The sequence below is a fragment of the Falco punctatus genome, assembly GCF_963210335.1.
Source record: "Falco punctatus genome assembly, chromosome: Z".
NCBI lineage: Eukaryota > Metazoa > Chordata > Aves > Falconiformes > Falconidae > Falco > Falco punctatus.
This window is the reverse complement of record NC_137586.1, coordinates 74,404,580-74,417,328: the sequence shown is the minus strand read 5'-3', so window position 1 is coordinate 74,417,328 and position 12,749 is coordinate 74,404,580. Positions and strand designations below refer to the sequence as shown.

General features: G+C 43.0%; 1 protein-coding gene across 6 annotated transcripts in view; it reads left to right on the top strand.

Moving 5' to 3' along the window:
• The first annotated feature begins 6,212 nt into the window (after positions 1-6,212).
• The window catches only part of INIP (INTS3 and NABP interacting protein), a 15,079-nt gene continuing 8,542 nt past the window's right edge, over positions 6,213-12,749 (top strand). For 2 of the 6 annotated variants that reach the window (XM_080371064.1, XM_080371063.1), the window contains exons 1-3: positions 6,213-6,364; positions 6,971-7,070; positions 7,579-7,665. In XM_080371064.1, coding sequence (XP_080227190.1) covers positions 7,052-7,070; positions 7,579-7,665 — 106 coding nt within the window. In that variant the 5' untranslated portion in view covers positions 6,213-6,364; positions 6,971-7,051. Of the gene's footprint in view, positions 6,365-6,970; positions 7,099-7,167; positions 7,317-7,578; positions 7,666-12,749 lie in introns of those variants that run through there. The other 4 variants (XM_080371065.1, XM_080371066.1, XM_080371067.1 and 1 more) reach the window with 4 other exon arrangements.

Here is a 12,749-nt window from a genome sequence, read left to right as displayed (position 1 = left end):
TTAGGGTATCTGTAAATCTCTTAAGGACTAAGGACAGATGTCTATCCTCCTCTGATCTCAGTCAATACTAAGTCTGTGAATATCTGTATAAGCGGCAATCTAGGTTTAACAATGATACATACCATCAGTAGCAGAAGCAAAACTATAATACGGAGAAAGAGAAGAGTTAAAAAATTGTGAATCATGCCTCAAAATGTATGAAGCTTACTTTATATTTGTAATCTGAAAAATCTCTACAGCTGGCTGGCCTTTTCTTAGCTGTCTTTGCAAGTTCGTATCACAGACTGAGGCTAGTTTCTAGCTTCCTCTTCAGCCATGACAGAAACCTATTTTTATTTTTTTTAACATGGAAGATGACAATCTTATGTAATTGATTTCAAGAGCTGTAACTTCCGAAACACAGAAGATAAAACATTTTAAGATTTGCATTTGAAAAATAAGAGTTAGGAGCAAATTATTGTACTTTGATTACAACTAGTCCTGCATTATTAAGAGGTCATAAACAACTCCAAATCTTTTGTTCATGAAACAAAACAGAAAAAAGGTATGCTAAGTAGCTGACTTCTTGTAGAAAATTTTTTCCTCACACAAACAGAAAACTTCTACATGCATCAGCATGTGGGTCATCTGGCTCCAGCAGCAGGCACAGGAATGTACAGCAAAAACTGAGGAAGGGAAGTGTCCATTTCTTCTAATAGTAGCAGCACTGAAATAAATGTCTTAATTCTGCTAAGAAATTATAAGGGTGGTATAATTTTATGACTGTAGTATTTTCCCTGACTTTTTTTTTATAGTTTTCTTTTTGTTAAACATTGACTGCTAAAACCAGTCAGCACATGGAACACAAAACCAGCAGAATAAAATACACAATGAGAATCAAAATCAGTGACTGGCTGAAGAGATACTGCTATTCGATGGCCACCTCTTAACCCAAGTTAGCCTGAAAAAACTGGGATGCTCCCCTAGCAAAAATCCTGTTTATTATGTTTACATCATTTTACTGAGAAAAGAGATACAACAGAATAGGTATGCATATGATACTAACTGGGCAAGACGACAGATGGTCAACCATGGGATCAAGAACCTCACCAATTCAAGACAAAGGTCATCAGTTTGACTTTTTTTTTTTCTGAAGAAAATAGTTCTGCCTCTGTATCACTGAAATGAAAGGCCTACAGACTACCTCTCTGGATCGTTGCTAGGATAGAAAGAGAGAGGAAGGATCTACAGGTTGCCTTCTCTCCTGCCTTTTCAATCATACTCTTGCACAGGGGTCCTCAAACTGTTTAACCAGGGGCCGGCGCGCGGATGCAGCGGCAGGCAGCTGTCTGCGGCTGCTTGGTTTCCCCCTCTGCAACCCCCGGCGGGGGCGGGGGGGTGGGGGGAAGCGGGGGGGGTTCTGTAAATATCAGGGGCCGGACTGAGGACCCTAGAGGGTCGTATCCGGCCCACGGGCCATAGTTTGAGGACCCTTGCTCTTGCACCTCCATTATGGCAATGTTGGTTCAGGAAGTACTCCTATTACTTCTGCTGGTTAGCTGTATCTTCTCAGCTAGAGCTGATATATATTAAAATTAAGCATCTCTCACAGCAACTGGAAATCATTCAGTGTTTGTGCTCTCTCCTGTCATTTTTGCCAAGGGTGAGACATAGGTCAGCATGAGCAAGAACAGGGATTTTGAAGAGATTCTATGTAGCACTATTGAGTTGCATTATATGCGACATACCTACAGTTCTTGGTATAGAAGCAGTTTGGTGGTGGGGTCTGAGATCCAGGTGCTTTCTCTCTTGCCTGTCTAAATCCCCTAAAAAAACACATTTTCTTATTTAATACAGTTCCTAATTTTAAAGTTGACAGATGTTACAGACAGCAGCAAAGCAGCAAATATACTACATGCCAGCAATATGTTGTGGCAAAGTCCTTTTCTTCAAAGCAAGGGTTGGAGCAACTCCTTAATACTAACAGAAGGTCACCTCTTAAAAAAACTATTTATAAATTTAAAGATAGCCAGCACCACGGTTTTATGGCTTTTCTGATCTGGAGTGCCAGGTACTCCAATAATTCTACTCAAGATGTTTTTATCACGGCAGATGGCTTTGTAAGTGCTCATAGTGAGCCTGAAAAGGACTCTCAGTTGTTCCATAACATTCTTTTTGTAATGCATCTTCATCTTCTCGCTCAGACAGTGAGACATAAAATGGCAATAGAGTTTACAATGAAGATCAGAAGGCTAACTTCAGGTTGAGTTTATTTACTCAATCAGACACATAAAACCCACCTGCTTTTCATCAGTTTATAGATACTTATCTTTTATTCTATTTATTTATATATATTAATATTTTCATTCTATTTAAAGCATAAATTATAGAATTCTTCTCTATAGCACTCTGTATAGCACAGTACAGACAAAAAACAATAAGGTAGACTAGAGGCCACACAAGCCAGACTGTGATGCTGTCAGGCTTGGCTGTTTTGCCAGGTCAGTGGCAGTAAAAGCTTTTTACCTCACTGTTGACAGCCTCTCCTTGACCCCTTTACCTTCTCTCCCTCATGCTCTACCTGGACAGGATAATGTTTGTGTCTGTCTGCACATAACAGCATATGAAACTAGTATGAAACAAGACCATTCTAGAGGATGTAAAAAAAATAAAATCCAGCTGCCCTTGGAAAACAGTTCTTCCTTCTCTGTGCTGCTACAGTTCATGTCTTGTACCACAGTGACTGAAGAGAGCAGGCTTTTGACCTGACCCAGTTAAATCTTACGTCTGCATTGACTCTGTACAGAGATGGGATCACTTTCATGTGAACAGCACTATTGATGCACACATTTAAGCTAATGGGTGAGCTTTTGCTGCATCAAAAGCCTTCAAAGCTGTCAAGTTTGATGGGGAAGCAATAAACACGATTGTGGGAAGATAGGGCATTTGTGATAGAAAGTGGAAGTCTGTCCTAAATGGCTATCAAATGAAAAATCAGAAATCCCACCGTGGAGAAAGTGTACAACTATGGATACAGTATCTTGAGGCAACTGGATATAAAAAAATGACCCAAGTAAAATGTTTAAAGACTCTTCAAAACATTCTATTTTTGTTTGTTTAGAAAGTGTACAACTATGGATACAGTATCTTGAGGCAACTGGATATAAAAAAATAACCCAAGTAAAATGTTTAAAGACTCTTCAAAACATTCTATTTTTGTTTGTTTGTTTGTTTGTTTTTGAGTTTTTTTTGTGACATGCAAATTAAATATAGAAATAGAAGGTAGGGGTTAGAATGGATCTGTATGAGTAGCACTGCCAGTTGGAAATAACAGCAGCATTCTGGAAGATCTTGGCTCAAGCCAAGGAGACATCCCACACAGCCCATTTTCATTTGGAGGGGGGCGGGTGGAGAGTAAATCACTGTTTTACCTCAGCTTTGTCAACTGCAAGCAAACCGTAGTGAATAGAACTGTCCATGGCCATTTTGAGATATTGCAGTCTATGATCATTCAGTATCACATCCAATTCAGCTGAGCTTTTGTTTATTTAATGAGATACACAGCTCCCTGTACACCAAGATGATGAGAACAGCCAGCCTGGAAAATAGCATTTTACTGCCTCAAGAAGCAGCACGGCCAGATTTGTGAGGCAATGTTGAAGAACAGCGTTTTTTTAAGCTGAAGATTTTGTAATGAATTTCTAACAGACATGCTATAAATGCTGTATTTTATAATTTTTATTTGATTATAGTGAACAAGAAGGAAAAATTTCAGGGAAAATGAAAGTATTCAAATGCATGACAGATTAGACTCTCTTCCTTTCAAGAGCTACACTCTTTTCCCATTTCTACATCCCAAGGAGGAAATTAATGTACTGATATGACACTCCTCCGAGAGCCAAAGGGTCATTTGACTTGAGGCAGGACTATGTTTCCATAGAGATGCTCTGCTGTGATTAATTTTCATCCCACTTGTATAGAACTGCAGAATTTATAAGTCCCAACCTTTCTGCACCTGAGTCTTCTTGCTGATGACTTCTCTTCCTTTTCTACCTTCTTCCTCAATCCCCAACCAAGCACCACTGTCCACTTCTTAATTCTTCTTGCCAGTGTTAGCTGTGTCAAAGAAGAGCTTAGCAACTAAGCCTGTCTGTCTCAAACCGAAGCTCTTCCGAACCACTTACATGCCCAGTCCTGGCATGACAATGCAGGGAAATGTACCACTGCGCTGCTTTTCACTCAAGGATTACGAGCGAGATGTCTAGAAAAAATGGACTGCAGGTCATCCAAGAGAGAATAATAATAAGGTGGTGGTGGGGGGGGGGTGGCAGGGGGGGGGGGGAAGCACATATGACAGTTCTCAAGTCACACTAAGAAATTACAAAAATGAAAAAAACTCGACCAACCAACCTACAGAAAAACCACCCAAAACCAAAACATCAGAAGGAGAGAAGGTGCTCCATCAGCTGTTCAGATAAAGAGAAGAGTTGAAAATAATGCCTCTATTTTGGAAAGGCTGAGATGTTTGCCTTCCAGTAACTGACAGGGCTTTAAAGCAAACAGAAGACTCCCTGAGATTGTCAGATGTTTGCTGTTTGCTCAAGTGCTGTTTTGGATTTTCTCATTAACACACACGCAAATGCACAGAGACAGGCTTTACCAGGCAAACAATCTAGGTAACCAAATTCTAAAATTCTGGATGTTACAAGTCTCTAGACAGAAATTTGATCTGTTTTACAGATTTCACACTTAGTGAGGCTTTGAAAAAGTATAAATGCATGGACAGATAGCATATTTGGCTAACAGAAGTCTCTATGTGACAGAATTTGTATGCATAATACTAGTGCACACTGGTTTAAGTCAAACCAATCAAGTATTATGGATACTGATAGGATTCTTATACATTCCGTACCATCTCAAAAATTTAATTTCTTTCTACATCATCTAGAATAGCTGGCTGCAGCAGCAGATCTTACTAATTGTTAATTGTCCTCAACAAGTATGTACATATTTTGTTGTCCAAGCTAATGGACTAGTGTGGAATTTCACACTGCGTACACCCTGCGCACATCCTTACCAAGGTAGATAATTCATTCGCAAGAAAACCAACGTTTTTTAATAAGTTGTTTTTCTACTTTAACCCTGGAGAGCAATGAGGTTATGAACTTTTAAGACTTGATGGAAGAGGAAGCAGATGAAATTAAATGCCCTGCAGTGTACAGGATGTTTGCTCCAAGACCACCCTTGCCATAATGAAGTGTCATTTGTCCAGAAACACCTGTTACATACATCACCAAAATCTCAGTACTAAGAAGTTCAATATCCTGCAGTAAAAGCGTTTCTAACTACAGACACCTTGAACTACAACTTACGTTGAAAAAAGTAACTGGTTCTCTGCACTTCTTTTCAAATTTGGTTCAGAAAAAGGGCCTTTATTGCATGACAATTGTTTACTGCCTTAAAACCACCCCTGGGTATAAAAATTAAGCAGGCAGTGTGACTGGTTTCTTGGCTGGCCAGATTGGCCCCATCTGTTCGCGGCCTGCTGTGTTATTTATTCATTGCAGTTCTCAAGAACTGGTTTTACCCACCTATGATCAGAGGCACAGCTGTTAGGGGCCACAGTTCACATCACTACTCAGCTTGGTTTGTGTCAAAGTTAAGTGTTTCGACCATGAGCACACTAAAAAAAAAAAAAAAAAAAAAAAAAATCACGAATTGTGCTATTTAAGGCTTATCCTGCAGGACAGACTTGATCATGTAAGAAAAGATACTCTCATTTGAAAAGCCATCACTTGCCATTTCAAAACTAAAACGTGCATTAGTAACATGGATGCACAACCCCTTCTGGAATTCATGCTGAAGAGTCATTCCTGCTGTGTTCAAACTCAGACTGCGCGGCGGCGATGAAGATGTGGCACAACCTTTCCACTTTTCTTTTTGCCGTTTAACTGTGCTGATGCCCCAAGTCCCCTTAGCGTGATCCACGCATGACCCTCGCACTTGCTCCCGAACCCCTCCCTTGCAAGCACCAAGCCACCAAGCAGAGCCACCGTTTAAAGCCCGAAGCGAACGGTCACTGGGGCCTGGGCCCCGGCCCCCGCCCCGCCCCCTCAGCAGGGCCACGCCCCGCCTCGCGCCGCTTGAAGGGGGCTGTCCGGCCCGCCCTGCCACTGAACGTGATGCGCCTCGCCGCCACCCGGGCGGAAGCTGGATGGCGCGATATGTCGTTGCGCAGTGCGTGCGTCATGAGCACGTGCCGTGAGCTCATTGGCTGGGAGAGCCAAGTTGGGCACGGGTGGGGCGGCATGGCCGTGAGGCGGCCGGGCTGCGGCTAGAGGCGGGCGGGGGCGAGCGGAGCAGCGCCCGATCCCGGAGCCCTCGGGTAGGTGGGCAGCGGGAGGGCAGGTGCCCGGGCAGGGCGGCGGCAGCGGACGGGCAGCGCACCCCTGCCGGCCCGAGGAGGGCGCGACGGCGGGAGAGTCCGTCCCTTGTGCGGGGAGGGGGGAGCGGGACTGCCCACGGGCACGGGGCGGTGAGGCGGGAGGCAGAGCCCTCCCGCGGGCGGGGGCAGCCTGGGCTCCGCGTCCCGTCCCTTCCCCGCCTCCCGGCCCGGGAGCAGCCCCGGCCCTACAGCCGCCCCGTCGCTGGGCTCCGCGCCGTGCCGGACTCTCAGCGGCCGGGCAGTGAGCCCGCCGGCAGATGAGGCCCCGCGGACCTCGGCGAGGCGCAGCGGGGGCAGCAGCGCTGCCCGCACCCCCCCCACCCCCCCACCCCCACCCCCCGCACCCGGGCGCGTCCGCCGGGGCCGGGGTGCGGGCCAGGCCGCGCCGTGGGTAGCGTGGTCCGAGCCGTGCCGTGGCCCATCAGTTCGCACCGCCTTTGAGTTACTTGGTTGCGCTGGGTTTGGTGCGCAGGGTCTCGCAGTTCCGGGGCGTAACTGTTCCCTGCTCTCTTGTTGGATTCTGACTGAGATCCGCGTTTCCTGCAGGATTCAGCGCTGCCATCCCTCCCCTCCGCCCGGCTGAGCTGGAGCCCTTTGCCGCCGCACTTCACATAGCCTGGCACCTTAATGGAAACAGCAGTTGATGGTGGTCTGAGTTGACGTATGGTTGAACAGTGGGCATCGCTTTTTGTTTTGCCACAGCTGTGAGGATGGCAGCTTTTGGCTGGCCTCGTATCAGAGTTTTAAACTGGCTTTCCTCAATCGGTTCTCTTGAGTTAGAGCCTACACCGAGGTCTTTCGACACTTTAGCGTTTGAAGAGTATAATGCTTTAACATGCTGCTTAAGTGTGGGCCAACATACTTTGTCAGGAAGAAGTTCTGTTAGGAAAAAGTATGTGCGACTCTGGAATTACTGGAGAGGTTATTCTTAAAGCGCTAGAACCTGAAAAAGAATTGATTGCAACTCTTGATATTTCAAGCTAAAAATTTCAATCAGAACAATATAAGTAGTATTACATGGTTTAAGCAATATGTATGCTGTATTTGGCTTATGCTTTGTAATGCTTGCCATACTTAAAAAATCCCTAACAGAATGAAATCCAAGCTTTTCTTTTAAAGGAATAGGTTTATCTTACATTGTGCCTGTTCTACAGATATTTGTGGGATTAAAAGATTTGAACTGCAGCTGAATAAAACAGGGGCTGAAGATTCAAGGATGGCAGCAAATCCTTCGGGACAAGGTAAGTTTTAATCTGAGTATTCAAGGGAAAAAGTTAGTGCCAGATGTCAGTGAAGTCACCAAAACCGTAAGTTTACTTAACGAAAGAGCAGAAAAGGGAAGAGCGGCAGGAAGGTTGGGCTGAAAGTAGCAGAACGTGTGCTTGGGAAAAGACACACATGTTAAATGGTTGAAAAAGACCATTGATGGCTGGGGACTGTGCATTCCCTTTATCCTCAGGTTATAAAGTACCTATCATGCCAGTGGTGCTGTGGTTATTTCCTGAAGCATATTTCAGACACTTAACAACACTTAGCATTGAACATTACTTGCAGTTCTTGCACTCGGCATCAGGGAACAGCCAGAAGTGTTAATATATTCCATGTTGTGATGGGAACAGTAAGACCTAGTCAGTAATAGCTGTCAGAGACAGCAGGTGGCTAGGTCTAGGAGGAAAAGCCCAATAAAGTCATAATGCCAGCTCCGATGAAATATTTCTTTGCCTGATGGTGCACCTGATTTGCATCCGTAAAATCCTTCAAGACTCGAAGATTTACCTGTCTGGCGGAGGCATGTGTGTTGCAGGGAGCTGAGGGTCTGGGCGAGGCCGGCGCAGGCCGGGGAAGTGGTCGGCCACGCGGTAGATTGAAGGAGGGTCTTAAATCGCCCTCTGGTGGTGCTTTCTGGAAGTTTTAGTGGAACTCGGGCTTGCCTCTTCCACGGAAAAGCTGAGGAGAAAAAAGTTTCTCAGGTATGGCTTTTCACTTACTGATTATGAGAAATGAATTCAGAAGTTTCCCAGCACCCAGAGGCTTCGTGCACATTTTTGTGTGAGTGTCCTTATCCAGGAAAGTCGACAAAGCTGGATGTAATTAATTCTGAAATGCTGATACTTTGTGAGGGGTAACAGATCACTTGTGTGGTTCCCTAAAGGAACTGTTTATCATATGAAAATTATTTGTGCTAAGCAGGCAAGAAGCGCTTTTCAAGTTTAACCAGCCAAATAAGCTTATGAATAATGCACCTAGGAAAATTAGAAAGGAACAGGTAAATTTGAGCAACAGCTGAAAACGTCTCTGTCTTTCTCTTTGCCAGATGCAGCCTGGTAGTGAAAGAGATTTAGAAAAATACTGTATTTTCAGCTTGCTGCGTGGCACATATATTGGTACCATTCAAGCAATTAGTTCTCTCATTTCCCACTTTTTGGACAACAGGAACAGGGATTTACTGAAACACTCACTGGAAGGGTTATGAGTGGTAGCACTTACTCAAAATGGTAAATTAAGCATTAGTCTTCTACACAGATAGCTTGCAATTTTTTGTACAGAGTTGTTACTTTCGCTTTGATTAGTACCGGCTGTTTTCCTAGGAGTTAGTTGACTGTTGATTGCAGACTCTTGACTACAAAGGTTAAGATCTTGTGCGCTGGACTTCCTTTATTTTATTGGCCTCTTAGGAAAGCAGTCTTTTGATTAGAATTTCAAATATGAGGAGCTGCATGTGAGTGCAACAAAAGCAAATACAAAGTCTTACTTCAGGCCATTAGTACCACATGGAACTGATTGCGTGAGACTGATTACAGCATTTAAAAGAAGTGGAAAAGCTTTTGGTGGGCTGTGTGTGTCCACAAGATTTGTTTATATACCAGAGTGGTACATTTTGGTAGTGGTGTTGGAAACCAGCTTCTAAGTTACAGGAATTACTTTCAGGTGCTTGGTAATATACTGTTTCTGCAGCAGTACTTCACAGTACTTACATAACATGCAGTAATAAGGGTGCTCTTGTAAAGTGTTTGCTTGTTCGCAGCAAGGCCAGAGCATACCTTGTGTCTTAGTAAAACAAAAGATTCCACGTCGGGTCTCCTGGAGGAAGCCCTCTGAGATGAGAGAAATGTGACAGCTCAGGAAGGAACGGTCCCCCAAAGGTGGAAGAAGTACAGGTCCTGCTTCAGGCAGGGCTGAACTTCTCAGGAAAGAAGAGTTCTGCTATGTTGGAAGAACCAAGCTCTTGAAATATGTACAGAATTCTAAGCTTCAGACTGTAGCGATTCTACAATGTCTCTTTCTGTCTGGGTGGTTTTTTATCCTTTTGGCCTAAAGGTATGCAAGTGCATTCACGTAACACAATCTGAGCAGCTAGATTTAGCTTTATGTTCACCTAGTCTGTGTTAAAAATGAAGATTGTGCACTGAATTACATGATCATGTACAAACTTGGATGCGCTGCATCTGGGTGTGATGTGTGTGCAAGCACAGTACTTGAGGACTGTAGCATATTTCTTCCCTGGAGAGCTTTGTGGCTGTAAAGCAGTAACATACATTCAGCTATGCATGTAGCTGTTTTCTGGAGGGATAGACGAGATGTTGGTACATCTTTTAGTAATCAAGTTAATTTACTGATTTATTAATACACCTTTTGTTTCATTGTCACACAATGTATATGAAAGCATATCTGAATGTAAATTGTTACTGAAAATATTGATGTGCAGCAGATTTTTAGATGACGTTTTGTGATGCCAGTAGTCATAAGTAGAAGAGAAAATCAAAATACAGTTACTCCATCCTTTTTCCCAAGCATTGTGCATTTAGTAAGGTCTTTGGATTCTGCTTTTTAAGAGGTTGCTCATTAAGGCTACCCTTTATGAAAGCATGCACATCAGTAAAGAAATGGCTGTTGAAATGCTTTCTGAATTGAGCAGGCAGATCAGTGTGCAGTGACAGTGCTTTTTAACATACAGAGCTTAGAACAGACATCTAGCTTTGAAACCATTTTTCCAGGTAGAAGTGTATCTTGAACATAAAGTTGTAGACTAGGGCTCTTGTGCTGTTTACACACCTATGGACAAATGATAAATAATCCATTTTACAAAAAAACTTACACTGTGAATTTGAAGCAACCAGCAGATCAGGGAAAAGATACAAGATGAAAAGCAAGGACTTTGAAGTAGATAAATGTAGTACTGTTTCTTGCCATGCAGGGTTAGCTAGCAGAATTTCTGTCAGTGATGTTAGCAACCTCACTGGTAGGTGAGGTAGTGTGGTAGGATTAGGCTAAAGAGCGAAGCTTGCTGTGAGCTCTTAAAGCTACCAGTATCACTCAGCAAGGCTACAGCTTTCTCTATTTTTCTGCCTTTCACATGCAAAACATTGGTGTTAAGTAAACTTCTAGCTTCTGCACAGACCACATAATACAATGTTTGATGTCAGTAACAGAGGTGTCAGAAAGAACAAGTTTTAAAATTTAAATGTCCTGAATCTGCTACGTTAGAGAATAATCTGAGGAGCCAGGTGCTCAGTTTGACATCTGACACTGCCATTAATCTCTTTAGCTGCCTTGAATGGGTCATTTTGGGTCAGGACTCTTGTGTCTGCAAAGCAGAGAAGAATATTAATGAACTGCAGTATTCACGAACTGTTCAAACTCATAATAGTAGTGCAACTCAGCGCAGTTAGGGGAAGTCTAAACTCTAAAGCTTTATTAAGTTGCTGTGTTTGAAAATCTATACTTCCTTTTCACATAATGAGAATCCCATCTGTATTAAAGATGCCTTTTTTAATTGACATTTTTAGTACTAGAAACCAGAACAGATACCAAATCTATAGATGAAAAATTACTTTCTTTATAATGGAAGTAGAAAGCTTCTGTAGCTGTTTCAGGTTGGTCTTTATGAAACACTGTGGCATCCTGGGTAGGGAAGTATCTAAATGCAAGTCTTGCTGGTGTATTGCCACATATGATGAACTATTTTGTAAGGATGCCAGACTTCTCTCTAGAATGGATTTCTCATGTCCCACCCTCTCCATTGTTACCTTCTAAATTAATAGGTTTTACTTTGCGTTTTAAAAAAGTTTAAAATACCTGTAGGAGCTTCACATTGCTCAGCTAAGGAGCACTAACATGTATATGCTGAATGTCCTTCATTTTCTCAGGTAGGCTTTTTTCTAGTTACCATTAAATTACATTTTCAGTACTGCAGGTTGCTGATGGGTGCTGTCCGAATTCTAGAGCAGCATACTATGTGTTGTGGTTTAACTCCAACCAGCAACCAAGCCACACACAGTCACTTACAGCCCCCCCTCCCTCCCTCCCTCCCTTGTGGGATGGGGAAGAGAATCAGAAGGGTAAAAGTGAGAAAATGCATCGGTTGAAATAAAGACAGTTTAGTAGGTAAAGCAAAAGTTGCACATGCAAGCAAAGCAAAAAAAGGAATTAATTCACCACTTGCCATTGGCAGGCAGTTGTTCAGCCATCTCCGGGAAGGCATAGCTCCATCACACATAACAGTTGCTTGGGAAGACAAATGCCAGCACTCCCAACTTCCTCCTCCTTCCCCCATCTTATATACTTAGCATAATGTCATATGGTATGGAATATCCCTTTGGTCCGTTGGGGTCCTGGTGGTGTCCACTGTGACCCCTCCCAGCTTCTTGTGCACTCCCAGCCTGCTGGCTCAGTGTAAGCACTGCCCAGCAGTAACAAAACCACCCCTCTATTATCAACAGTTTTCATTGCTAATCCAAAACATAGCGCCATACTAGCTTCTGTGAAGAAAACTAACTATCCCAGGCAAAACCAGCACATAAGGGGTTTGTTTTGTTTTTAAAAAAACCCTGTCTTAGTGGAGGGATAAGAAAATGAAGAAAAAATACTTGGGTGTCTTCTGAGTCCCTTTTAGAGTTTCTGTCATAAGGTACTATAACAAGACATACTAAAATAGAAGAGAGTGATAATCTTGCAGTTTCTTATCACAGTTTAAAAACAGCATTTAAAATTTTATTCTTACATGTCTCAAGCCTTTCTGAATCATGCCATCTGCTTCATGGTAAATGTAAGCATATTTAGTCTGTATTTTTTAGCTGACAGCAACTTACATTAGAAAGTGGTCTTCTTTTTCTTGCCTCAATCACCATATTGTCTGAATTCCAAGCATGCATTTAGATTTGTGTAGTTTCGGGTAAACAAGCACTAGCAGAAGGCTGCTGAGTAATGTGCCAAGTATTATGCTTTTTGGCTGAAAACTCTGTAGAATGAGCATACAGACATGGATCACTGGTTCAGACCTTCTTAGAGGTACTTCAGTCATCCTGTCACAGTATTGTCCCCAGAA